General features: G+C 45.6%; 1 protein-coding gene across 14 annotated transcripts in view; it reads left to right on the forward strand.

Annotated features, from left to right (window-relative positions):
• Window positions 1–27,907, forward strand: part of CDH23 (cadherin related 23) — a 208,303-nt gene that overhangs the window by 27,488 nt on the left and 152,908 nt on the right. For all 14 annotated transcript variants that reach the window (XR_009963409.1, XR_009963411.1, XR_009963410.1 and 11 more), the window contains exons 4-6: window positions 20,534–20,676; window positions 23,933–23,980; window positions 24,218–24,310. Coding sequence is in view for 11 of the 14 variants with exons in the window: in XM_062611655.1 (XP_062467639.1) it covers window positions 20,534–20,676; window positions 23,933–23,980; window positions 24,218–24,310 (284 nt within the window). In the remaining 3 variants the exon portion in view is untranslated. The remainder of the gene's footprint in view (window positions 1–20,533; window positions 20,677–23,932; window positions 23,981–24,217; window positions 24,311–27,907) is intronic.

Consider the following 27,907-nt stretch of genomic DNA (forward strand, 5'->3'; position numbering starts at 1 on the left):
GACTGTCTGTCTGAGCAGCAGGCAAGGGAGATGTGGAGGGTGGGAGGTGGCTGCAATCTGTCGATTCCATGGGAAGTAGTTTCTGTGATGTAACTTGCTATTAAACAGGATAACAAGGTCAATAACGCCTTTGCCTGGGAAAGCTTCAGCCAACACTTCTATCAAAACCAATATTAAATTTCGCTAATTGGGAGCTGCAGCTAATGAATGTCACAGCTAATTTACCTCATCCATAACGAAGAAAAGGAAGGGGTCAGTTGCTTGGGATCAGAGCCTGCAAATCTGCCTACTCTCTCCTCTTCCTTTTTTTCTTGACTGAGCACATGTACATCACCTGGGTGGCTTGCTGTCTGTAGGGACGTGGCCATGTGTGTGGTGCCCCCCTGCCTTCATTATGAGGTGATGCTCTGGGGAGACAAGGAAGGAGGTGTATGGGAAGATGCACTGTGCAGCAGGTGTTGTCTGGTCCAATCTGAAAGGAATGAGCAGGCAAGTGACTGATCAGGTGAGGCAGAAAGGACACAGCATCATGGCATAGCCCAGCTGGCAGCGCTGGGCAGAGCAGGCTGGTGCCAAGGGGGAGGTAGGCAGGTGACCTGCTGGCTCCATGAGAGAGTGCAAGAGTGTTTCTGGAGCTCAGCGCAAAGCAGTGAGGGAGAAAAAAGAGCTTGGAAGGATTTGCAAGGGAAATTTTGGGAAAGAAAATGATGACTGTTGTCCTGAAGAGGAAGTTGCAGTAAAGCATGTTTGCTCTTGGAACTCTAATTTTCAAAGCCTTTACTGTACATTTTATCCATGTTCTCTTCCATACCTTTTATCCAGTGACTGCTGTATGCCAGGGCACACAAACCAGACTGGAAAGCACCCTGTGCAAAATGATGAAGCAGTTTGTTTGTCAACATTAGTACAGTCTTCTTACTCACTTTAGGGAGTTTCTCTGCTAGAGTATTGCTGTGGGTCTTTGATTTTGTGACAAGTTGGACAAAGCATTGAAAAGGACAGGCATGTTTTGGGGATTGAATTTTTTTACTGGGTAGCTTGTGTGCCTTGCAGGTTGGCTTCCTGCACAGGTCACAGGCAGGAGTATTCCATGATGTTCCAACAGTACTAATAGAAAGTGAATTTCTGATTTGGAGTTAGCCCTGTGTGTCCTGTAAACTTGATCTGATGACTTGACCAAGGGAAGAAAGGGTGCGCTGCCTGTTGTATCTTTCTAAAATGGCTCAGGTTTTATAGTCTGTACTTCCTAAACAAGCTGGAGGCTAAAACTTATCCACAAAGATTATTTTTTAAATTAGAATGCACTGGAGAAACTTGTTCATTGTTAGGATGGCCAAAATTGACTGAATAACTGATTCATTGCTTTTGTTTGTGTTGCCCTGACTATAAACCTTGGGAGCCTTCCTTGTCTGGATCTATTCTGCCAGCAAACAGATGAGCAACACAGCGCCATCAGCCCATCTGATGTGCACTTTGAGAACATAAGAGCTGTTGCCTTACCTGAGGCAGCTTGCCTAACAGACATCTTCCTGTTTGGGGGTTCCAGGGCTTTGAGAAAAAGGTTTGGCTTCTAGGCATGCCCTGAGAAACTTGCACAGGAAAGTAATATGCAGAGAAGAGCCTCTCTTAGAAACCATCTCCCTGAGAGCGTCTGGGGGGAGAGGCATCCCATGAGGTTCAGGTGGAAGCTGCTTATGGTCCTGGCTCTCATCTGTATGCAAGGTGGGCTTTGCCTCTGGCAGCCTACCAAGTTGTTTTTGCTGCCAGCCCATACCTAGCTTCCCAGCTAGTCCTGGCTTGGGCCAGTCTATTTGATTTGAATTGTTGGTCTGTGAAATTGCCACCCAGCCCCTGGTAAGTGTTTTGCCTCTACCTGCTCTAAGGCTTGCTGCACCCGCAAACGGTTTGGATTCTTGACTCAGTCCTCATAGATCTTCCTGTGTCTGTTACCAGCCTTGGTGGGGAGAGGAATATAGCAGCAAAAAGGCTGTGAATGATTCCATATCCACGTCATCAACATGCTTAGAAATGATAGAGTTAGTGCTCCTTGTTTTGTCCCAGATAATTTGGTCTATAACAGGAGCAAGGGCAACTTCTGGGTAAGCAAGTCCCAAAAAACTTTATAGCTTGGAAAACAAACTGTGAGCCTGTAGGCTTTCCCGTAGCTTTCTTTACCTCCTTCGTGAAGACATTGACACTGCAGCCAAATCCTTGTTTTCAAAGGAGGTTAGGAAGGAAGAAGAGGTAGCCTATTCCTTGGTGGTGCAGTACTGCTGGTGGGACCTGAGCTTCATGACCAGCTACCTGTGCAAAGTAAGTCTCCATCTAGGTTCTCTGTGTGCTTTTACAGTTTTTGATACACATGTGCAACCTGCCCAGAGGCACATGCAGTCCAGTATTTCCTCTGGCCAGAGTAAACCCAGTGGTTGACAGATCTAAGATCTGCTTGGGAAGTTGGCAACACAAACCTTTGAAGGGCAGAGCAAACCCCCCCATTAACATTTTCTTACCTAAACTGGCTGATCCCTGCAGGTCAGCTCTAATCTGAGGAGCAGTAGTTAGTAACATATTCCTCTGCTGTGTCCACCCTCCTTCAAATAAATCTCCCACCATCACCAAGCCAGCTCTCTGCAGCACTGGTAGCAACAATGACAAAACAGTGTGTACTGTAGATAACAAATGTGGGTAGTTGCTCCACTGATTGACCCTGCTTTGAGCAAAAAGATACAGCTCACTAGCATGTTAGCACCAGAGGTTATGTCTGGGAAATATTAGGAGGAAACCCATCCTAGAGCTTATTTGTGACTGTGCTGTCTTTGGATGATAAATATGTGGGGTTTTGTTAATGTGCTGTATGAAGTGGTATTTTCAAGGTTTACCCCAATTTCTACAACACCTGTTGGCTGTTGGGAGTCGCAGTACCAGTCATGCTACAAAAATAATAGCGTGGTGCTGACAGTGAAATACAAGCAAATAGCAGCATCCATGAACTCTTTGATGGTATTTGTTCATAGAAAGCTGTAGACTCATGCATCAAATGTCTTATGGCAATGGATTCCTGATCCTTGAAAAGAAAGGATTGGAGGGAATTTGCAAACCACTCAGCTGTACGTGAGCAGGCATGACTTATTGTGCTGCATGGATTCTGGGTTTTGTGTACATGTATGTCTACCCAGTACATTGAGGATGTGGAGTTTGGAATGGGGGGGGCTCTCAAACCAGGGTGTACTTTTGCTTCCTGGTGGGAGGAGGCTGCAGTGGGGCTCTGTTGGCATAATTTGCTTTCCCCACCAAGCAGGTGGGATCTTTGGGACTACTTGGGTGGCTGAGACTGAACACAATTCATTTTGGCTGTCCCCCTCCCCTACTCTCCTAGGTACCCTTTGGTGGGGGCCAAGGTGGTTGAGAAAGTTTCTTTGTGCTTTTTGCCTAGGAAAAGTGACCTTCAGGCAGAGTAGTTCTTGGGGAACAAGCTTCCCCAACCATGACAGATTTGACTATAAATCTCCAGTATTAATGCCCAGGTTCCCAAGGTCTGTCATCCTGCATGCCTGTGAGGAACACGAGTTGCTCAAAAAACAACATACAGACTCATCAGTCATTTTGGAGGCATGTCAGAAAGTTGTCACTGCAGGCAGGGAGGTTGAAGGAAGCCTTGAGCATGCTTCTGTGGGGGTACACAGGGCAGATGGGAGAACATCCTCAGCTAGGAGCATACACAAGTATCCCAAAACCTGAGAAGGCTGGGAATATGTCATGTGCAAGAGACCAGCTTGAAAGAGAAGGAAGAGTTTTGCAAGAGGTCTTTAGCTGGTTGAAAATATCTGGGATGAGAAGGTTCAGGTCTGGAGCCCAGCAAGTCTCATCACTGTTGAACTGCTTGATCTTTGTGGCTTGATCCCCGTGGCTTGGCTGCAGCTGCACAGCGGTCCTGAGTCCCACAGCTGCCCAGCATAGATGGTTTCATCTGCTGCCTATCTGTGGTGGATGAAACCAGCAAGTGTCCTCTACTTACTTGGTCTCTCTGTTATACCCCAAATTGCCCTGTGCCTTTTGGGAGCAGGCTGCAGGTACTGCTTGAAGCCATGCATTTTCCTTCACTGTACAGCTGTGCACACCCAAACCAGGTTTGCCTTTGCAAGGGTTGCTGCAGGTTCAATGCCATATTAGTGGTAAATAATGCCAACATCCATCCAGCTGCCACCCGCTGCAGAAGGACAACTCTGTTGCATCTGGTGACATTTTGTTTTTGTTATTTGGTTGGTTGTTTGGTTTTTGTGGCTGTCTTCAAGAATAACTCTGAAAGAAGAAGAGTATCTTAGTACATTTTTTTCCCCATCATGGAAAGAGTCAGGCTGGTTTTAAAATAGACTCAGTGTGAGTATCCTTTATTGGTACAGGTATTAAGTTAGTTATGAATTTCTTGCACTTTGGGTCCTAGGAAAATCCTTCCCTTATTCCTTTTGCTTTCACTCTTGGTTAATAAGGCTTATTAGCAATCTTTAATAATGACAGATATAATCTCAGCTGAAATTTGAGAAAATCTGGGGAGCTACCAGGGCCAGGGTACTCTCTCCATCCTGTCAAGGACAATGGGTAGAATGAAGGACAACCAAAAGAGAATAAGAATGGCTATCCTTTAACAGGAAGGAGGAAAAGTAGTGAATTTCTTGCTGATGGCAAGAAAATGCTTACTGAGCACAAAGAAGCACCATATGTGAGTGTCTGTGGCGTGGTTGAGTGGCAGAGTTTGTGGTTTTATTTGAGGTTTTTAGCTGGATCTCATGCTGTGGAGATTGCCAGAACCTGCCAGCTACTTGTCCTTTCAGGTCTGCTGCACTGACTCGCAACCCCATGAGATCCTTTTGTAGAGCTAAGGGGCCAAATGGCTGGCCATGGACTCACAGTCTTAAATCATAGTTTCAGGTGGAAAGTGAGAAGTAGAGTGGTTTTCTTCATCCAAGAAATAGTCAAATAGCACAGGAAATGTTCAGCTTCAGCAAATAGACTTCCTTGGTTAAAGCCCTTAGCACTGAGCAACCCTGTCCATGCTTCCATTGTAGCCTGGGGACAAAGCAACACAGTGTTTAGATCCAGCTCTTCCTCATGGGAATGCATCACCCAGGAGCAGGTATAGCTTCTAGACTGGGTCCTTGGCCCCTCTAGCATGTGTTTGTGGTGCAGTGCTATTCAGTGCAGTGCTGTGCATAGCCCTTCAAGAAAAGCAAGCTCAATTTGCCTGCAGGAGCTGACAGCATAAGCGTGGAACACCAAGAGGGCACTTGAAACACAGGAGGTTCCTGAGATGCTGTGAAGGGGTTGGTTTTGCATGTGAGTTAGAGGCTGCTGCTGCCAAAGGGGCTGGAAAAGTACTCAGTGTACATGCCGCAGCTGTCAGGGCAGAGGTGGCTGGGACTCGTCTTTGATGTGTACAAGTAGCTGTTGGCAAGTAGATGCTAAATTCAGTGGTCAATAGCTATTTTTCCCTCAATCAGGGCTTTATGGGAAAGCAAAGCATTGAAAGTCTTTACTTTGAGCAATTGAAAGAAAAAAGCCTAAAATTGTGACTTACTGGATCACTTTTCTCTTCATGCATTTCCACTTTTAGAACAGACTATGAAACCTCAGTGATTGCTTTCTTTTTGCCTTCAAACAACCCGGCAGCTGGGTTTTAGCATGGAGTTTTGTTTCCAGTTTGGAGTTTAAGATTTTAGTTGTTTTTACGTATGACTAAGAGAGGTTTTTTTTCTTTGAGGTCTGGCTCATTTGGACACCAGGCAAGGGGTGCATAGACTCCAACACCCCTTGCAGCTCTCACCCAGCTTGCAGAAAGAGCTGTGTCCAGCCAGGCTGTCACAGGTCACTTTGGCCATGGGAAATGTCCCCTTAGGATGGTGTTTCTGCTATGGTGACTGACATGGTGCCTTGGATGGAGCTCTTGGAAAGTCTACTGTTGAACATAGCAGTGCCGTGGAGTAAAGAACCAGAGCACAAAGTTGTCCACTTGGTATCTCTTAATATTAGGTGATCTAGCTGCAATTCTGCATGTCCCTAAAGTGAATGTAGTGCTACAGAGAAATGGGAGCTTGTTAAAGTAAGTGCTGGGTGAAAGTTGAGCTCTTCTGACATCCCCAGTACAGGGTCCTGCCTGATACTGTTCCCCTGCCTCATCCCATGCAGCTTTAGGTCTGCAACATGAGGGTTTTGCAAGCACTGCTGCTTCCCTGGGCAACATTTGCTTCTTTGTTGTCTTAACATGTTGAAAAAGATCACTGAAAAACCTGTTTCACTTGTCCAAAACAAAAATTGACTTGTTCTTAAAAAGTTAAGACTTATTGAAGATGTTGTGTTGCTCCTTACCCTCTGCCAAAATACAGCAACCTCTGGAGCAAAGCTTAGGGGGAAAGCAAGGGAGACAACTGCATTGGAGCAATACTGTGTAGAAGGTTAAAACTGGTTTTGTAGGCGGATTTGTGAATTCAGACATGTCATATGTACTGTATAGGCTACCTGCTAAGGAGGACTCTGGGCTTGTTGCATGCCTGAGGGATTACATCGATCTTGGAAATGGTCCTTCCCTATTTCTTTTCTCACCCAATTTTCTGTTGCCACTGTGATGAAATACCTGCAGCAACCCTCCCTTAAGTTTTGAGACAAAAAGTACTGCAGTAGATAGAATCCTGAATAAGGAGCCACATGGATGCTTGTGGAAGTTACCAAGAGATGTTTTTGCTGGTGTTTTGCATGAAGTCAATTAATTCTGGTAGTCAACTCTGTTCTTGTTCTCTTTGTGACAGCTTCAGTGCAAGTTGTTTTGTGTTTTTCAAGGAAATCCAGGCAAGCTGAGTATTGTATATATGTGTGAGGGTATGTTTTTGTTCAGGTGCTTCCACAGACCCTTGGAAAGCTCTTTCTGGCAGTACATTGCAGTCCGTCAAGATGCAAAGGCATTCCCACCTGACCTGATGTGAGCAGCCAGTTGCCAACACTCAGAACAACAGTTGTAGGAGCATTTAGCAAGAAATCCTTTGTCTGAAATATGTTTTTAATAAACCATTCACTGAATATATTCAAATACCAAATTCCTGCAAATCCAATTGTACTTGCAGGCAACTCACAAACGAGAAAGGCTAAATTAATTGAACACTTTAGTCACTAGGGATAATGGTCCAGCTGTAACGGAAATCTCCAGATGTTTGTTTTCAGAAGAGTATGCTTTCATAGGAAAAGAAAAACACTCGTGTGTATATTAACTCAGAAACAAGTTTACAGCTGTGTGCTTGTGTGCTCTGCCTTGCACTCCCACTAGCCACTGTACAGCTCTGTTCCAAGGTTTCCTCTTGCAATAAACAGCCTCTTTATATCTTATTCATTGTCCTCCTGGCCACGTTTAGACATCTGTGACGTGCAAAGTGAGGTAATGGCCCTCTGAAAATCTCCCAGGCTTCAACAAATATCACCCTTGCCGTGCTTCAGGGTGCACCACGTGTTGCAAGTACAGCTTGCTGCTTCCAGTTTAAGCTGTTGCGGCTTGACTTTTCCCTTTTATTTGGGTGGGTTTGCTGCACAGACCATAGATCAGCAGAACGAGTTGCTGTTGTCTTATGGCTTCTAGGAGTTTGCAGGGACGAGTGGAAGACTGTTGGTGTTTGGAAAGGGGGAATGCTCTCAGTTTAATCCAAAGCCTGAGGCTTGGCCCTACTTCTGCTGAAGGAGCTTGGCTTTATCACTATGTTAGTCATCAGTCCTGTGCACTCCATCCATTTCCCTTGGTCTTATTTTGTTTCTGTTGTTGAGCAGCCCAAGCTGGTTTTGAAGCCCTGTAACTGAGGTGCCCCATTACTCGCAGGCGAGAGGACAATAGAACGTGGGGCTGTTCTTAAATGTCTCTCCACGTCTGCATCATTAATAACTGTAATGCTGGCATCACTTGCTCCTAAATAGCCTCATTTATCAACAAGCAATTTACTGCGGTGCAGTGGTGGGGACTCAGATAAGCTTGTGCCTCAGATACACTGGCACCACCTGCCAAGTCTCTCCACACCTTCTCTGGCATTTGAGAGGGAGGGAGGCGTAGTGGGAAATGCTCCATCCAAGATGTGGCAGTCGTCAGCCCCAAGGTCTTGTGTTGTGTTTGGAGAAAAGCAACTTCAAGGTCAGGACCAGTGGACAGAGGGGTTGATGAGTTGCATGTGTTGTATTTCCCAAGGCTGTCACCTTTGTGGAGAGTCTTCCAAGCATCTTGTTGTTTCTCTTGGTTCCTTTAAAGGTTTTGTTTGCTGTTCAAGGGGTAAGAGGAGCAGGAAATGTAAACTTTCCGAAACTGGCTGCCATGGGCTTCAAATTTCTGGCCCCTTTCTCTAAGTCTTGATTTTATTGCAATCATATCTTGGAGATCAAGAGTTGCTAATTCAACTCCAGAGATATAAATCAAGAAGGGATTTCACTTCATCTTCATTATAACAAGGCAGAATTCATCAACCAGAGCATGTTTTGAAACCTCAGAGAGTTATGGTGACAGCCCGAGGCCAATTTGCTTAGAGATCTGAAGTCTGCAGACAAAAATCTGACCGCTGGTACTATTTCCTTCTGGATTTGGGACTTTGACACACATACCAAAGCACGCTTGTGCTGGAGCAAAATACCCTGCAATATTTGGGCTGAGGTTGGCTATATTTATTTGTTCCCCTGAACCATTCAGAGAGCAGAGCAGCTGGGCCGTAGGCAAGCTGTAGCACTAAAGGTTTTGTATTCCCTGTGAGACTGAGAGCCTAGGGGATGTTTCATCTTTTGTAAGGCACAGATGAGATTTCAAACAAGACGTGAATGAATCCCACTTGTGCTTCACTTGCGCAAGTAAAATTTGCTGACAGGTTTTTTCTTTTCCCCATTCATATTGATCAGCTTCTCAGCTTGACAGGGTTGAGGGTGGAGGAAGGAGCTCTGAGGCAGCAGTGCTTCAGAGGTGGTGCTTTACACTGTGGCTTATCCCTGTTACTGGGGTGCAGCTGGTGTCCTGCTGTTGCACCGCTGATGGAGCAGTTGAGCACTGGTGTTCATGGGACTTCTCTGTTGGCTTTGCTGGTGTCATTGCCTTACTGTTTTGGGGGTGTCTTAATAGGCTTAATGCCAGGACAGTCCTGGGACCTGACCTAGAGGTGTTGTAATTTAACAAGCTTTATCTCTGACCTAATATTAATTGCAGAACAGCTTCTTGTTTCTAATTAACACAAAGCTACGTTACCTTGTCTGGGTAAGATGCAAACTATTGTATGTGCTGTCTTACTCATAAATAATTTACTTACACCAACTGGCAGAGCACCTCATTAAGTAGGTTTCTGGGGTCCTGCTTTTCTTCTGTTTGTCCCTGTGTATTTCTAGAAAGCTTGGTATGGCCAGAGAGAAGACGTGAACTCAAGGATGACAGGTCAGCTGCATCTCCTGATCTTTGCCCTCCTGCTTTCTGCACTGAGAGATAGCAGTGTGCATATATCCCTGTTTTTCTAAGTTGAGGAGAGGGTACTCCCATCTGAACAATCTCAGTGGAGCTCCTATTAGTTTATTGCACCCACTAAGTAGAAGCTAATCCCTGGAGTTGGAATTTGATTTGAGTACTCACTGCTGTCTCAGCTGGAGGAACTGGTTGGTACTCTCTGGACATATGGTAACTCTTGGTCTTCCACCTGCTCTGGACCTTCCTTTCTGGGAGGGATGGCAATATCTTGTCTGTCTTGATGCCACATTTTGGCTTGGTTTATTCCCCTAGGCAAGCATTGTCAAATCATTCTTAGTGAGAGTGCATGGCTTGCTTCAGCTGGCTACCTAGTCTTTATGTCCAACTGGCAGATGCTTCTGAAAACATGGGTGCTCAACATCCCTGCTGCTACTTGGTTTTAGCTGGCAAGGTACCTTTCGGCAGTCAAAAAGGGGGGCCACAACAGGTCACCTACTAAAATTATTTCTTCTGTCCTGTGAAGCTCTTTGCACAGCGTCATGGTTTCTCTGGCAGGAGTGGGAGTCTCTTGTTATCTCTCTTCTTGCCAGCTGGCAGTCAAAATGCCAGCTTGCCTGGTTCCGTTTAGAAAATCAATCCTCTGCCCTTTGGCTCCCCACACAGGGCTGACCCCAGCACTGCGGTGCTGCTTATTTAGTCTGCGCTTCCTCGTACAACTTGTTTGGTCAGTTGGCATAATTTCTTGTTCCTGGGAGCACAGTGACTCTATGCTAACATCAGTCACCGCAGAAATCCCCCAGCCATGTGGCTCTGACATCCATGTTAATTTAGAGTTCATCCCAAGGAGGAGCTTGGAGTGATTGCATTGGAGAATTTTTCCCAAAACCTTATCTCTGTGTCTAGTCAGTAAAACTCCTGGGAGGGAGATCTCCTCACTATATCCCTGAGGACCCTTACCTGTCCCAGAAGAGCTGGGGTGCAACCCTAAGGTGGGACACTCGGCGTTCCTTAGTTCAGCTATTGTTTTCATGAAACTGCAGGAATGCTGTATTTTCTGTGGTGCAAATCCTTCTCTTGTATTTGGCTGTAATTTGCCACGGAGGTTCCTCAGTTACTGAGGAGAGGATGGTCATGGTTATAACTCGTACAGCCTCTGGTGGGTGGGTTCCTGAATTAACTGGATTTCCCACCTACGTACATGCCCATTTTTCAAAGGAAAAAGCTGCCTATCAAGGTGGATGTTGGTACCTCAAAGAGCTGCTTTCAAAATGGCATTTGGGGAAGGGTTAGTGACTCAGTGTGCATATGTGTGAGATTTGTAGGGATGGACGTGTGTGCATCATGGGCCCTTCTGATAAGGTAGGAAAGTCTGAGTGTTAGGGCAGGTTTAGTGGTGAATGTCTCTCCCCAGCATCATGTAAACTCAGTTAAATATCTTACTAGTGGCCAGGTGTCCTGAGTCCCCTCCGTGGTCTCTACCTCCTTCTTAGAGCTTGTCCAGTGCCCAGGCACTGGTGGAAAACCAGAATGAGGGTGAAAGTCTTGCCATTACTGATGGTCTTCTTTTTCTGCCTTTTACTGAGCCATAGTATTCATGCAGAGGAGAACTGGGTGGTGTTTCCCTCCATGCTGTGACAGTTTCCTTTGACGTATGAGTGTTTGTTTAATTAAAACCCAAGCTCTTCTTTTTGGAGGGAGGTTGGGAGAAGGAAGGAAGGAACAAAATAAACATTATTTCTGGGCTGTTTCTTATTTCAAATATTAATTAGAAAAGGATATTCTATGGATTTAGGGTTTAAACTTGGTGTCAGAAATGTTAATCAAGGCTGCGTTAGCTAGACTTTTCTTGAGTAAGGAGGTTTGTTACAGAGTGGGGTGTTTTGAAGAGAGGTACGAGGTGCCATGAAGCAGTGCTCATGATACTTGGCAGCACAGCCATGCAGAGCGAATGGGTTGCCTTCATAGGTGGGGAGCACCTTCCTTCTTGCTTCACAGAGCTGCTAAAATTGGGGTTTGGATCTCTAGTCAGTGCATCTGGGGCTATTCCAGGATCATTTTTGTAGCATCTTTTCTAGGCCAGTTTAAAAGGCCCCAGGTGATGCTGAATCTTTTTGCTATTATTTAACACCTCAGTAGATTTCACTACTGGGATGTTTCTGCTAGCCCCAGATTTATGTTTCTCTTTGCTTTTCAGTTCATCCTTCCTCCTCCCACCCCTATACATATGTCTCATGAATAGTTGTTAGTAGTCGCATGAGGGCAGCTTCAAGGAGGAAGGCTGCATCCAATATTTAGGGTTCTTCAAGAATCCTATTCTCTAGGCTCTTAAGTGAAGCTGTGTGGGTACTGACAAAGATCTCAGTCTGGTTTCCAGTTGGCAGTGCTCGCAAATGAAGGCAATAATCCTGCATTGTTGAACTGGAAATGGTCTTGCCCGCTTTGTATCATCTTGCCTATGCTCTTGAGAATTGAGCTGGTCTTCAGGAAACCTCAGGCTTTGTAAGGCACTACGCTGAGTGCTTTCCTGGGCCAATGGGACATCTTGTGCATTCTTGTCTTTAATTTATAACAGTGTAATTTACAACAGTTCTGTTGTAAAATATCAAGTCAATTTCATGTGATTTCCCCCTTTATAGCCCCATGCTGCTCAGTGCTTATGCTTCCCTTGGGGTTGATTTCCCTCCACCCTTCCCTTGTATCTATTCTCTAAGTTTAGCAAGCATGGACTTTCCACTCTGGAAAGTCTGCTTTAATTTCCCAATTCCCTGCTGCTCCTCTTGTTCTCTGACCCTTCTCAGTCAAAGGCATGTGTGAGCCACCACTTAATTTCCTTTAAAATTAGTTTAAAACTAAGTGCCTTGAATGGTTGGCTCATGTGCAGACTTCATCCTTGTGATGGGCTGCTCTCTTGTGATGATCGCTTGTTCTCTGGGCTCTGCTTGGGAACAGGATCACATCCCAGCTGGAACCAGCTCCTCACCTTCCCCCTCCTATCGTGAGCATGAAGAGAGAAGGACAGATATCAATAAAAGTGAATGAGACTTTTTGACAGAGCAGCTTCTGGGAGGGAACTTTTTTTATGGCACAAACAATGGATGGAGAAGAATTTGCATAAAACTCATTACAAAAAAGTACAAGTTTCATAAATCTTGTGATAAATTAATGCGATATCATTCCGAACATGATGTATTAATTTTAGGATGAAATGAATGGGTCTGTGATCACTGTTGGTAATTATGTGGCTCCCAGGCAGTTTGGAGAGGAAATTATTTTTAAGAGGGCTTTTTAAGTGTGGGAACCATTTTTAGACTGGGAATATCTTAACAGACCCAGACTCCTCCTTTTACAAGTGTTTCTTATCTTACTCTCCTGATTCAGTGTTTTGGGTTTCTTTGTTGGGTTTTCTTTTGTTGTTTTTGGTTTTTTTTTTTATGCAATTATATTTACTTATCTCTTTCATGCTGATACAGAATACTCCTTCTCCCCAAAACAGAAACAAAAATTCTTTCAGTTTTTGCAAACTACCCACCGCAAAGCGCTGTGAATTTTGTAAGAGGGTAGGAATTCCTGGATGCCTGCTCAGGGAGCAAGGACAGGCAGGCACCCCCTGAGCCCACTGCTGTTTGCAGGGGATTGCCCAGGGGTAAGCAGGTTTTTAATCCACTTTTCCCAGGTAGATCTGGAGATGCCACAGTGATACTAAAGTTTATCGGTGATCTCAGTAGCAATGTGCCAGCCTGATTGTAGAGTTTCAGTTGTCTCCAAGCCGAGGAGATGCCAGTGAGTGAGCAAAGGCTGTGACCTCCGTCCACTGCAAAGACACAGCACTGGCATGAAAGCGTACATTTTAAATGGTTTTCAGAGCGCTTGCTTGATATCTGCGTTGCTGTAAAAGCTGCTTGAAGGCTGTTTTCTGAGGGAAATTTCTCTGTCTTAACCATGTTGATGTAAGTGTTATCTTTAATTGGAAAGATGCCACTTCTCTGCCCATGTGCATGCCAGGAGCCGGGTGACTGCATGCACAGCATCTGCCAGGAGAGCCTCAGGTATTCTGTTTACTTTAATGGTAATGCCAAGAAAGTTCAATACACTATTGATTTTTGCATTTCCCCCCCATTTCTCTTGCAAGGTGAACTGAAGTGCTCGGTAAACAGCAAAGCAAACCAAAAAAGCCTTGTGTTATGGCTGCTCTTGGTGTGAACACCTGGCTGCTCTTTACCTGCTGCTGTGCTTTTCCTTTTAAACAGCTTTAAACACCTTTTTAGAAGTCTCTGTGAGAACTGGGGAGAATGAAGGTAGGCAGTGCCTCTTTCTGAAGTTTACCACTGGCTGTCAAGTCGGCTTATGGATTCCGTCTCAACACTGACTGCCCACTTAAAATAACTAAATGCAGCAAAGAAATTACAGGCTCTGTCTCCTGCTCTGGCTTTCAGTATTTGAAGAACTAGGAAAAACTCTCTGCTGTGCCTTTTGCTTGCCAGCTTGATAAACACACAGAAATGGGTTTGACTGCACAGATTTGGTTTTCCTCTTCTGTCACCTCTATGTTTGGCTCCTTTCTCTCATGTACATGACGGGTGATGGCTGTAGTGCACATGATTCCTGGACCAGCTTGTCCTGGGCTTTTTCCCCCATAAAAGGAAAAGTCCTCCTGTTTTCTGATGGTAGAATATGCCCTTTTCTCACTTATTTGTTATGAGACCCTTTTTAAAAGGTGCTAGTGTCTCCCTGCCCTTCTTCATTCTGCATAATAATTGGAGCAAAGGCAGCCTTGGTGTGGGGTAAGTTGATGCTTTCCATTAGCACCTGGAAAGAGAAGCATGTAATGCTGAGCTCAACTTGAATTGTAGGAGTGGAAACTTCCTTTGCTGAGTTGTTCTGGAAAGTTTTGGCTCAAGTGGTTGAGCCCTTTCTGAGAAGGAGACCAGTGGGTATCTGTTCAGGTCGTGTTTAGTAAATGAGCTGGCAGCCACCTGCTTTTAGGTGTATCTGAATGTTGTTGGCCAGGGTTTAATCTCAGCGTGCTTGCCTAGCATGAGTTTTGCTACTGTTGTTCACCCAAGCCATACTCCAGCTGCAAGGAGCAAAGACAAGTGTGCTTTGGTTGCCCTCTTCGTGTCCTGTACTGTGCACACACTTGCATGCTCTTTCATGTCAGGTGGGGTCTCCTGTGTACATTCTGTCCCCAGCTCTCTGGGCTTATTCTCTCTGGGAAGTCCAAACATGGGAGCTGCTCTCACTTGCTGTGGCCTCCTGCTTGAAACTAGGTTTTGCTTTATTTTCCTTGCTAGGGAGTCACTACCCTTCCCTCTTCCTCACATTGCTCAGAGAAATATTTGGCATTTCATCTTTTCCTTAAAAAAAATCTTGGAAAACATCATGGAAGAGCTTTTCTTTTCTGTTTTTTTTTCTTTTTTTTTTTTATTTTCTGTTTTCTTTTTTCTGTTTATTTCTCCTTTTTTAGTTTTCTTTTTTTTTCTTTTTCTTTTTTCCTGAAAGCTGAAAGAGAAAGTGAATTACAGGCAAAGAAAAGGAAGCAGGTGATGAATGAGAAGAACAGGGTTTGAATTTTGAGATCAGGTTCATCAAATCCTGACACCAAGCGCATCAGAGGCTGGCCTGCTGTGATGAACTGGGCTAATTGGAGATGCCTGTGCTTGGGTGACTGGGGTTAGGAAGGCAGGGCTGCTGGCTAGCAGCTAACACAAAGGGTGCTGTATGAGAAGTGAATGGGATGTGATTGTCCCATCTCCCTTCCAGGGAAGAAAGGAGTGGGAACCAAAGAAATCTGATAGCAGCTACTTTGGAGCAAAAGTGTGGCAGTGGCTTTCACATAAGGGGACTCCTTGCTGCAGGGTGTGGATGTTGAAACTATTTTTATGTAAATAAATTTGTGCTGGTTTAAGAAGTTGAACAGCAACTGAGGGCTCTCTGTACCAGCTTGTGACCTTGATTGAGGACCATAGGCACTGCTCTTGGCATAAAGGCTGTCTCCCTGCTGCTTCCCTCCCCAGTGCGCCCAGCGCCTCTGATCCGTTCACTGCTGCTACTTAGAAATTTCTGACTTTTTATTCTGCAACCCCCCCTTGCTGTAAGCCTGTGGTGCTGGCAGGCTCTGGACCACGCTCAGTAGTAGCGGCAGAAGATGAGGAGCCAAGAAGCTACGTGGTGACTCTGCCCACAGATACAATCCAGAGCTTCAGATGGGTAAGAAATGACAAGCCAAGGAGAAACAGGCACTGGCTTTTAAAAGCAGGGATTAAAATGTTTTTAATATTGAAGTGTAGCTGATGACTGAATTCTAGAGCCCAAAAGCCAGCGCAGTCAGCAGAGAGATTCCTATTAACTCCACTTGGGTATGGATCAGACCTTTTAAGAGAGCATCCAGTAGAATAGCATAGCATCTAATTAGAAACCTGCCCCTTCTGTTGGACCCCAGTGCCCTCTATCCCACCCCATTCCTGTGTCAGCATCTTGCTCTGGCAGCTTATTCATCCTCTGGCTCTTTTCCTGGCCCAGGGGCTCAGCACTTCTAAAACTGTTCAGGAGCTCTGGGATCCTCCTGGAGAGTTTGCTTTTTCTCCTTTCTCATCCCCCTCTTGAAAGCAAAACGAAGTGAGAGGAACGGGGAGGGTGCAGTTCTGTTGCCTACTTTCCTCCTTGGCAAAGTGGAAGTACAGGAAAAATATAGATGGCTAGCTACAGTTACAAGGTGAGGCAGGAGTTCCTGCATACAGGGGAAAAAATACACCCCATAAAGCAGCCAAACCAAAAAAAAAAAAAAAAAAAAGAATCCTAGTAGTAACAAAAGAAGCAACAACAACAACTAAAATCCTCTGAGGTCAACTGAAGTTCAAGACTTGGAGAAAGAAGGAAATCTGTGTGAGGAAGAGGGAGAAGTAGGCATGATTGAGAGAAAAGAGGCAAAAGGAGACAAGATAAATAGTGATTATCTGGTGGAATCAAGGCACTTAACTGCCCTGTCTGATTCCTGAGGGGAAACAAATGGAACCTATAACTTTGCGCTGCAGAAGGATAATTTGTCCCTGTTTCCTCAGCCCTCACTGGTCGGCACTTGTGCTTGTGGCGGCTCAAACAGCACCCTTGGTGCAGCTCCGGGGAGAGCCAGGACAGGCTGTTTTTCTTTGCAAGTGCCCTGAGAGGGGTTTCTGTCAGATGTGGTACTCCCTGTCCAAGCAGGACACTTTGCTTTTTTAATGTTTTCCAAGTGATACAGACACACTTATGTGGAGGTGCTAGCATTGCTTTTGCAATCCTTTGGCAATTCCCGTGTTGCTTCCATGAAAGAGAGCGTGGCGTCCAAATGCAGAGCTAATTATCACTGGGTTTGGTGCTTGCCTTCGTCTGGCTTCACCTATTTGTGGGACAATAGTACCCTTCCAGTGATGAGGAAGAAATGGGATTTCTTGTGGTCTGTTGAGTGGTGACTATGGCACAGATGATCCAGCTGTGTGTTTGCTCTGTGCTATCCAGGTAGTCTGCTCCTCTTCCCTTGGTGCAGTAAATTAAGGGGGGGAGATATTGGGGGGGGAAGTGGTATTAAATAAATTTGTGCTAAAGAAATCAGTGGAAGGTAGCTCATACAAACTTTTGTCCTGGTGGTGAAAAAACAAATGACAAAGCAACTGTGAAGTCTCATTTCTTATTTAGGGATCTGTTTCTCATTATATTCTAATTAATTTGTTATTTTGATCTGCATTTTATGCATGGTGGTGTTTTGGTTTTTTTTTTTCTGTAATGGGTATGGACATGCTCTTGAGTTAGGCTTGTGATTACTGACTGATGCACAGGTAAGGGAGTGGGTAAAACAGCTCACAGCCTTTGGTGCCTTACCTGTGAGGATTTGTTTAAAATGGTATTTTCCTGTAACACATTGCTGCTTACAATTTAACATTCTGAGCTGTCCTATCTCTGTCTTAATGAAGTTTCTTGTTGCTAACAAATAAAAGGAAAGAAAAGTTGAGATGGGAATAGGCTTTGAATGTTTCTCTCATGTTTCCCTTTCGTCTTTTCCCTCTTTTCCTTCTAAATCTGTCTTTGATTTTGACATTTTGGGAGAAAAGAGCAGTAGAGCCCAGCATGTTCTGTCACAGAGATCTACCTCTGCACACCTGCAGACTGACCAGAGTGAGAAATGCAGGTGGGATGATGCATTCTGCCCAGAAATGCCATGCCTTCTTCTCCAAGTTATTCTGAATTTAGGAGCTGAATTCCCTGAAGTGGGAAGTAGCTGTAATGCAAAGAGACAGAGAAGAGTTAAATGATCATTTGCTGGGTGATTGTGGGTTTTTTTTTGGTCTGGTTTGGGGTTGTTTTTAGTGTGAGTAGGTTTGCAGCACACAAACCATGAACGTGACTATGAGTAGAAGTGGGTGGGACATGATTTTCCTGTGCAGCAGGATTTTTAAGATCATGTCCCTTCCACTGCAATGCAACTGAGATGTTTTAAAGTATTTGCAATTCTGGAGGGAACTGCAGATACCCTGTGGATCTAGGGCTTTTGAATGAGATGTAGAGGGGGAAAGTCTATTCTGCCAAATTTAATAGGAAAAACAAAGAGGCATGATCCTGGATTTATCTTGTCCTAGTTACTGGCTTTCACTGCCATGGGGACTGTCACAGTCTTGCTTGTTTCCTGAGGCAAAGAAGCCTTTCCTAAGGATGGCTTTGGATGTCCTCCAGATTAAAACCAAGCTAGTAACTTGCTTCATATCAAGCCTCCAACGTTTAAGAAAGTGTAGGGTTACTTTTTATTTCTGGTGTTGGCTTCATTGTAGAGATGGAAACATTGCAGATGAACTGGCTGATCACAGTTTGGGTAAGGTCTCTTGGTTTTGGGTCTTTGTCCAAAATGTCTTTGATTGTGACCTGTCACTCACTTGCACCTGTGTTGGTGGAAGGAAATAATTTCCCAGTAGTTAATTGTAGTTGTGCTTTTTAAAACACCTATTTATTCTCCAAATAGAAATGTGTCTGGGTTTGGGCATTGAGTCTTGCTGTGCTTTCATGCTCTGGAATAGTAATCTATAAGTATTATATTTGGTCCTCCTTATGGATGTGCTTGACATGGCCTGAGTCATAAATGAAGCAGTTCAAGATTTTAAAGCCCTTGTTAAGTGTAAATCATTTTTGCTAGCTCTCAGTCATTTCTGGCTTCCTCTTGCATCCAGTGCTGAAGATGATGTGGCCAACAGAGCAGCTTGCAGAACTGCAGCATTGGCAGAACCAGCTATATAGCCCTAAAGTCACTCCTCCAAGTACCCAAATAGAACTGTGGCTCTGCCAGCTAGGGCATGGAAAGAGCTGCTCTGCGGATGTGGTCCACCAGACTTTTTTGGTCATGAAAACAGATTTTTACCAAACAAGCCCAAATTACCAAGCACTTCACCTGGCTGCTTGATCCTCCCCTTTATTTGCTGTACTGTCACCCGAGTTTGTACTAACAGCAGTTTTATGTCATGCTAGGATCTCCCCCTGACCATGGTTGGTGGCCTTGGAACTTGCCAGGCAGCTGGGTCATCACTCCAGTGTTCTTTGTCAATGTACAGCACTATATTTTTAATCAGAAAGTCACAAAATGCTAAGTCAAATGCCTTGCAAAACTATTATTTCTTTGCAGTTACCTTTATCTGCCAAAATTGTAATCTCATCAAAGAATAAAATCAGGTTTGTTTGACAAGGCCTATTTTCCATAAAATCATGTTGACTGGCATTAATTATGTTCCTATCATTTAATCCTTTATAAATGGAATCTCATATCAGCTTTTTCCATTATTTCCATTGTGATTGATGTCGGGCCAACTGGTTGGTAATTGCCCACATCGCTCTGCTTGCCAAGCTGTGCCACCGCATTTATCCTGGGGTCTCCTGGAGCTTCCCTTCTTTTCCCAGATGGACGGAATTGTGGCTTCTGTTCTCCTCGCCACATGATTTGGAGTCTTGGAGTACTCTCTTACTGCCAAAGATGGCTCACACACAGGATGGTGTGTCCCCTCCCAGTCCTCAAGGGAGGCCAGGTGGCCAAGGGGATCTCCCACCATTATATCTACCCACCAGCTTTTTTCCTCCTATTTTCTCCCCCATCCTGCTGAGAAGAGAACTGAGAGCAGCTGGGTATGTGACAGGGAGCCAGCCATGGTTGACCTGCCACAGCAGACTTCGAATATGCTCAGAGCTGTCATGGAGAAGCCCAAAATGAGAGTTCTTTTGAGGCTGAAATGATGGTGTCCATCCCTTGCTTTTGGAACAGTAGAAGTCATCCTGCTCTGGGAGCTATGTGGATATCGGAAAGAGGACTCATGGTGCCCATGTAACAATTTCAGAGGCTTTGTGTTGCCTCTTGTGTGCCGTTAGGAAGAGACATTTACAACCACATGCCTGAACAAGGTCTTTGTTGTCTGGACTATGCTGCAGGATGCTGCAGAAGATGGTTTTAAATATAATTTGGCAGAAGGTAGTGGTGGATTAGTCCCAGTGCATCTCATTTTCTATGGGTTCCACATATGCTGAGATGACCAGCATTTGCTGGAGCTGCCATGTTTAAAACAAACCCCAGGTCTCTGTCTGGTTCCAGGCCCTACTGAATCCCTGCACCTTGAGGCACCTGTGGGCATCATAGGTTGTTTGCATCAACCCTTGGCACTGGGTTGTTTGCTTTTGACCTGGAAATGTTGTTGTATCTGCTGGTGGCATCCCTTGGCCGGGGAGACTGAGGGAGGCTGGTGGGTGCTTATCCAGAAGAGGCATGGGTTCCTCCACTATCTCTAGCACCCAAGATGGCTATGCTTCTGCTGAGCTAATGTGACTTTCTCTTTTGATAAGGGGGAGGGAGGAGAGGAACTATGGTTTGGTTTATCTATGCTAGAGAGAACAGTAAGACTGTGCAAAGCTTGACTCCCCTTGCTGCTTGAGGCATTATAGTACCACAGGAAAATGGTTTGTGGATGACTTAAGGGAGGAAGGCAAAGACCTGTGTTCTCTGGCAAGCGGAATGTTTTCAGGATTTCTTCCTCTCTGTCCTGTTTTGCTTATGATGTCTTTCCCTTTGGTCTCTCCCAGGTTCCTCAGTGACTCAGCTGCTGGCTCGGGACCTGGACAACGATCCGCTGGTCTTTGGTGTGGTTGGTGAGGAGGCCAGCCGGTTCTTCGCCGTGGAGAGCATGACTGGCGTTGTCTGGCTCCGGCAGCCCTTGGACAGAGAGGTAATGCTGCTTGCTGCTGAGAGCATCCTCAGCTAAGGAGGGGCAGGGAGGAAACATTTCTGCTCAGATGGCTATCCACCCTTTGTGGCAGCTGAAATGATGCCTGGGTGTTACTCCTATGTGGAATCCAGGTGTGTTCCCATCAGGGTCTGTCCCTTGTGTTCACCACCTTCTCACTGGCTCCGCTGAGCTAGGACACAGGGAATAAACAGGGTGCTCTGATTTGATCTGGCCTGTTGGTTTTCCTAGATCCCAGAATAGCATCTGTGAGTCTGGAAGTAAAGAAAATTATAAATGAACATGATTTACCAAAGAGCCAGGATGCTTATTCATTCAAGGAAATCTACAGGTTCCCTTTTTAAATGTTTGTTCTGATTAAATCCTTTACTACTTAGAACAGTGTGTGAAGAGATATGATGTATCCCTGCTTATTCAATCTCATCATGACTTTTCATCATCTTGTGGATTCAGGCTGCTGGATGCTAAATTTGGCAAGATTCTTGCCTTGAATCTCTTTCACACTCCTATTTTCAAGTGTAGCTTTGGTGTGCAAAGATGATATCTCATCCAGGTGCCTGTTTCCAAAAGCCCTGGCCCTTGCTCTGTTCCTGGAGGGAGGAGAAAGGGATGGCACAGGCTCTTGGGCAGGATCTTGGTAAGACTGGGAAAATACTACATGACTTGGGCAATGCAATGTGCTTCATTTCCCCTGTGCTTCTCTTGCCTGTGTTTAGTACTTCCTTGGCCAGGGGCAGTGTGAAGATAAAACTCATTAACACACCTCAGGCACCGGCGATGCTGGTTGGAGCCAGCCAGATATGGGGATCTGGAGGAGCAGGATGGTGGATGCAGCTCAGGCAGGGGCACGGCAAACCCAATTTCACAGTATTAAGAGTGAGACTCTGGAAAAATGAAGCGGTTTTCTTCATCCCTCTCCCCTCCACCTCCCTGTGCCAACAGCTGCTGGCATGACTCATAAATCTTTCCTTATTCAAATATCTACGGTTTCCCAATACTTATGATGCCAGCCTTAAGCCAAGGAGGAAGATCAATAGATTTTAGGTGTCTTCTGGTGGAGGATGGGAAGGGGAGGAGCTGAGCAGAGCTTTCATGCATGGCCAGGCTGAACCAGAAGAGGATCTTGCACCCACCAACTGATCCCAGGCTCTCAAAGTCAGCAATACATGGAAAAGGGTGAAGACAGACACATACATAGCTTGGCATGGATATTGGGAAGGTGGAGGAAGCAGAACAGCATAGGAGGCAAGGGATGGAGGTGGATAGCATGCTGGGAGCAGAGAATGCCGGCCTGGATGTGTGGGATCGAAAAGTCAGGGGAGAGAAAGCCGTACAAGAAAATCAGTGGGAAAGGAAGAGCAAGAGATCAATTCTGGTACAATGGAGAAGAAGAGAGACTTGAAAAGGGAGAGGGAGTCAGAGTAAGGTAAATGACGCAGGAAAAGGGAAAACAGAGAAAAAAGAGGAAGGAGAGAATGTGTGCAGGCAAAAAAAAATTGAAATATTTTTTACTCCCACAAAGATTAGAAGGAAAACAGCTTGTGAGGGTTTTTTTAAAGAAAAGACAGAACCTGAGTTTATAAAATATATGTGCTAACATGAAGGGCGGAGATGGAAATTACCATGCGGCAGCTTTCTCTGATTTATTTTATTGAGTTTTTAGCATTTCAGTACTCAACTGGTTGTTTCTTTTCTCTTGTTTTTCCTTTCTTGCCTACTCCTTTGCTCTCATGGCAGCATAAATGAAGAGGGGGAAACAGGGCTGAAAGACTTTGATGCAGCAGGGTGGGATGTCACAAGAAGAGGCTCTCTTCTCCATCAGTATTTCAGCTCTTCTTTCTGCCTGCAAGCACTGCTGCAAGGCAAGAGCTAGGAAAGACATTCTCAGGTTCAGCTCCCCAGCTGTTCGGAAAGGAACCTGGGATAGGCAGATGTGGGGGCAGGAGGGTGCATGCTCTGGTGAGCTGTCCCCCAGTCCCTTCTCCCAAGATGAACTGCTACCTTGGTGCAAGCAGAGCTCCTGCTCTGGGCAACAGTGGCTGCTGCTTGTCCCTGAGCTGATCTTATTAGGAATAAATCAACCCAATCTACAGCACAAAGAGCCATTTCAGGCTTGCTTTCTAGGCTTTCCTGCATGATGCTTTGGAAACATTGACTTGCTGTGCTCTATCAGTTCAGGCAGGGGCACTGGGAATGGGAAGGGGTGCTGGAGGAGGAAGAGATTGCTGGAACTGGGGGAATTGAAACAGCAGATGGTGCCCAGGTACCAGATAGGTGTGGTGGTCCAAGTCCTGCTGCCCATCCCAGAGTGATTCCTTGGCAAAACATGAGTGAAACAATTGCTGGTTGGAAAGAAAGGTCAGGAAGAGAAAGTCTGCCTCCATTAGCAATATTCCCCTGCCCTGACAGCAAAATAATCCCCTCTTCCCCACTTATCCCTCACCCCAGAACCAATGACTTTAATATATTGCAGTTTAAGACCAAGCTGTTTATTTAGTTAAAGCAATAAGGGTCAGAGAGGACTGCACAGGCATTTTTTTGAATGGGCTTAAAGGATTTCAGGCAGTTCTTAATACAGACCCTGAGTTTATCCTACTGTTCCCAGCAATGTGATATATGAAGGTAAGTTGAGAAAGCAGCAGCAACATTTAGATGTCCTCAGTGAGACTAGGTTCTATTGTCATCTTGAACAAAGGCTAATTACACAGCTTTTTCTTTGGATTTTCTTCTCTTTTTGCATGGTCCCTGTATCTTGCAGTTGGAGATGGCACCGTAGGTGGAAAACTGCTTTTCTCAGCCTTGCGCTTTACTCCGTCTTGCTGATACAAACAGGCAGCCTCTGGCATCGGAGACCGGGCGGGTGTTGGAAGAGAGCTAGGGCACGCTCGCATGCTACAGAAGGTTAAACAGTGGGCTCCTCTCATCTACTTCAGCCTAGTTGTCTGTTTAAAGTGCTCAACTGCTAGTCAGCGGGTCAGTTCCATAGTCCCCGCATCCTCCTGACCCAGAGCAGAGTGGCTCTCTGCGCCTGTAAAATACACTGGAGCCCCACCGGCATTAATATTTCTCAGCATTTTATACTCAATGTAGGTAATTGCACTCAAGCGCCCGTTCTCTTCTTGAAGGTCCTGAAAGCATTTTGCATGTAATAATATTGGCTAAAAGTCCCAAGCCTGCCATCTGCAGATAAACACTACAGTATCTTTAATTATATGTTTTTCTTCTCTTTCCCTTTCAGACTAAGTCAGAATTCACGGTTGAATTTTCTGTCAGTGACAGCCAAGGGGTAAGTGTGATTTCTCATTTCATGGTCTCTGGCATGGGTGGAGAGGAGCAGGGAGGATGAGCACGCGGGTCTCCGGGGGACTTTCTGCATCACCCTGAGGGGTACGGGGAGCAGGGCCATCCTTGGCCATAGCTTGCCAAAAGCCCACATCAGAAAACAACCACAGGCTTGCTTTAGGTTTTAAATCCATGCATAAAGCTGACAACTGCTCTCTGTTGTTTATCTTTGTGACCACAGGTGATCAAAGGGACAGTCAACATCCAAGTGGGAGATGTGAATGACAATGCCCCACGGTTCCATAACCAGCCCTACAGTGTCCGCATTCCAGAGGTAGGGATTGCTGCAGCCTCTCCACACAGCTTGTCTTATGGCTCTTGCTGCAGTGGCCATGCTTGCTGCCTTTGCCACCACAGAGCTGGCTGTGTGAAGGCCACAGGGCTGTCCTCCTGCCCTGGATCTTCACTGAGGTTGGGGGCAGGATTAAACATCTGGAAGTTATTGTTGTCTGAAAATTGGCAGAAGCAAAGTGACTCGTATTTTGGGTGTTGGGAAGGCAGGTGGAAGACGACCTTTGGGACTCAGGGTCTTTGCAGCTTTGATGCTGTCTTTCCTGTAACAAACGTGAACTTTGAAAATAGCTGTAAATGGGATTCTGTTTTTTTTTCCTTCTGAGCTGGGCAGAATTTCTGTGCAGCTCTTGTCACAAAGGCGACCTGAGGCAGGGATAAATGTTTTTCCAAACAGCTGATTTCTGCAGAGTCCTGCCCAAAGGCTTCTGTCTTTGGTGGTGGTTTCCTTTAACATGAGACCATCATTGTCCCATCATGTCCTACGAATAGGCAGGAAAGGACCACCTTTCCCTGCTCTAGTGGCCCAAGCTTCCATTAGAGGAGAGAGAATTTTCATGTTAGATCATGTTGCTCGCAGCTTTATCCAGCCAAGTGTTGAATATTTCCAAGAACAGTTTTCCCAGGCTTCTGCTGCTCTCTCTCCATGCTGGTCCTTGCAAGGAAGGTGATACTAGTCATACCATCAGGGAGAGCTTCTGCACCTAGAGCTCGGCTTGGCAGAAGTACACCAGGACCTTACAGATCTGATGTGAATTTAGGCTTTAAAGATGTCGAGCAAAAGGTGCTTGCTAGTGCTAGGACAACAAGGTCAGGGTATTATATTTGCAATAGGGAATTAGTAGGGGACTTAATGTCATCCAGTGGAGGGAACCTCTCCCTCTTGCACCCTGGTGCCAGGACAGAGCCTGTTTTCCCCAGAGCATGCCTCTTGTGTGCATGAGGTCAAGTGTTCTTCTGTGTGTGTGAAATCAAGCAGTCTACGGTAATTGAGAGGTACAAATGATTGTGTTACAATGGTTTATTTAATATGCTGGCTGCTGATGCCCTGTCATGCTGGGCTTTGATCTTTCCCTTTCCCTCTGCTGTGAGGATGAGGTTTCTTCATTAAGTTGCTTGTGATGTATGAGCCAGAGTTTTAGTCTCATCTTTGCACCAAGTCATCTGAAACCTCCCTTTTAGAATGACACTGGGTCAGAGTCATTTCTTCTCTTTAAAGCATGAGCAGTGCAGAAATGACTTGCCAAAACATCCAGAAGCTGCTCCTTGCTTTTGTCTTTCTGCTTGGAACTCTGGAAGCTGATGGGTGGCTGTCTGGCCTTGCTACTGCTTCTTCTGGTCATGGTCTGTCTGCAGGGGTCTGCAAAGTAAAAGGAATGTCAGTGGGACTGAGGGAGAATGGTCTTCTCTTCCCTGCCCCCAGATTTGGCTATGGTTTTGCTATTTACTGCACCTGGTACAGAGGGTTTCCTTCTCCACATGAAGAGATGGCAAGTGGGGTTTAGCAAGCACGGTGCTTCCCCCAGTGCTTCTGCTTTGCCAATTGGCCTTTAGGGCTGTGCTTTCCTGGAGGCTGGCTTCATGTTAATTATAAGATGCCATGTGCCAGCTTCCAGTTTCTATCTGTGATCTTTAACCAAGGGCACCGATCAAAGAGTAATGAGCCACGAATGCATTGCTCAGCTGGTATCCTCAGCAGGTTCCTCTGCTACGGAGAGAGCCTTTCCTTATCAGGCACTGTGAGAGCAGGGCATGGGGTCCCACTATCTAAAGAGGACCCTCCAAGTGCCCACAGTAGATGTAAGCAATGAACTTATGCATGTGCTGGCATGGCCCTTGAGGAAGAGATGCCCACTTGCTTTGAGAGGTTTTTGGGCCACATGTTTTTCCTGTTGCTTCTTCATAAATACTCAAAGCTGGAGGTAACACAGCATGGAGATGTGCCTTCAGAAGCTGAGGCTCTTGGAGCCAGAGGACAGCTGGGGTGCAGTTGAGGCTGGGGAGCCGTTCATGGGTAGGTGACGACAGTGTCCCTGGATCAACATCCAGATAGCTCAGGCCAGGGTGAGCACCTAGAGTGGGTAGCAAAATCTGCCTCAAAGACTAACCAGCCCAAGCCAAAGAGCCTATGGCTAATGAATAAACAGGGGCTGGAGCTTGGGGACAGGGAAGAGTCTAGCAGAAGTGCTAGTGTGGCTTTGCATAGGCTGGCTCTGTGCAGAATTGGCAGCTAATGAGAGTTTCTCTCTTTTTAATTTTGAGATAAATGGATGTATCGATTTGCAGTTGTCCTAGCTAATGGACCAGCAACAGAAAGGCATTTAAACCTCACTGCTATTGTGTGGCACTGGGAAAGTCAAAAGAAGAGTGTGCATAAATAAATGAAACATGAAGTAAACTGACCTTTAAAAACAATACTGCCTCTAAATACCCATCCTGGCGTTTTACGCAGTCTGCTTGATATGAGAATGGGAATTTATTTGGGCATGGAGACTGCAATTCCTGTCTAGCAGGGGGAGAGGGGAGAGGATGCCCAGTTTAACTGTGGACTCCTCTGCATCACAGCAGGTCCAAATACCCAGACCGGGGATCGTTTGTGTGTTGGGCTGATGCCACTGTTCCTTTGCATTTGTCATGTCTTAGTCACATCCCCAGCACCTGCCTGGTATAGCTGACCAAGGGCCCATGTGTCCAGAGAGGGATATTGCTCCAGTGTAATTGTCCGTCCTGTCTGGGCAAGGGCACCCCGTGATTTGCTTGTCGAAAGGCAACGAGGCAGTGCAGATGCTTTCAAGTCTGTAAAGAAAAGGGGAATCCTGCTAGAATTGGCAACCTAATTCACCAAGCTGGCCTTGACAGAGCTCATTAAGTTCTCGTGTATTCATTTCAGGCTAATGGCTGTCATGCTGACTGCTGTTTGATTTGCTATAATAGACTTTTATGGTTTTCCAGTTTGCTAGGACGTGTGTGCTCGTGTCCCTGCCCTGTGGTGCTGCTGTAGTACATTAGTTAGCTGCTCATGTGCTTGCTACTCTGACCTTCAGGGTTTGTTTTCTTCTTTGTTGGATCCCTTGCACTTCACCTCTTGCACACACTTTTTTTTACCCTCTTCATCCTCACCCAGCCCCAGGCTACCATGTTTCTGGGAGTCTCAGGTTTTGGCTTTCAAACTGGGAGACATATTGCTGAGCCCATGGCAGGCTGTTGTGGCTATGCCTCAGTTTCTGACAAGTCTGATCTGCTTTATCTAATCTATTTTTCCATTTCACTGGATCTGTAGGAAACTCAGTCTTGTTGGATTGTCATGGTTCAGAGCTTTTATGTGAAGCTAGCAAATGAAGTGGAGCCAAGCACCTCACTGGTTTTGTGGCATCTAGTGTGGTGTTGGGATGAAGGTGGACTGTTTTCCCTAGGTGCCTGCTAGGCTTTCCAGTCCTAGCTTCCAGGCATGGGACCTTCTGGGGCACACAGTCCTCTGTTTCACCTTTGAAGTGAACAACTTTTAAGCTTATGGTTAAAAGGCATGGCTCTGCAAGCCTCTCTTCTGCATCTGCTACTTCCAGGTGCTACGCTGTTTACA

This window comes from Pezoporus occidentalis, unplaced genomic scaffold (genome assembly GCF_034315485.1).
Source record: "Pezoporus occidentalis ecotype Australia unplaced genomic scaffold, CSIRO_AGI_Poc_V1 ctg155, whole genome shotgun sequence".
Classification (NCBI taxonomy): domain Eukaryota; kingdom Metazoa; phylum Chordata; class Aves; order Psittaciformes; family Psittacidae; genus Pezoporus; species Pezoporus occidentalis.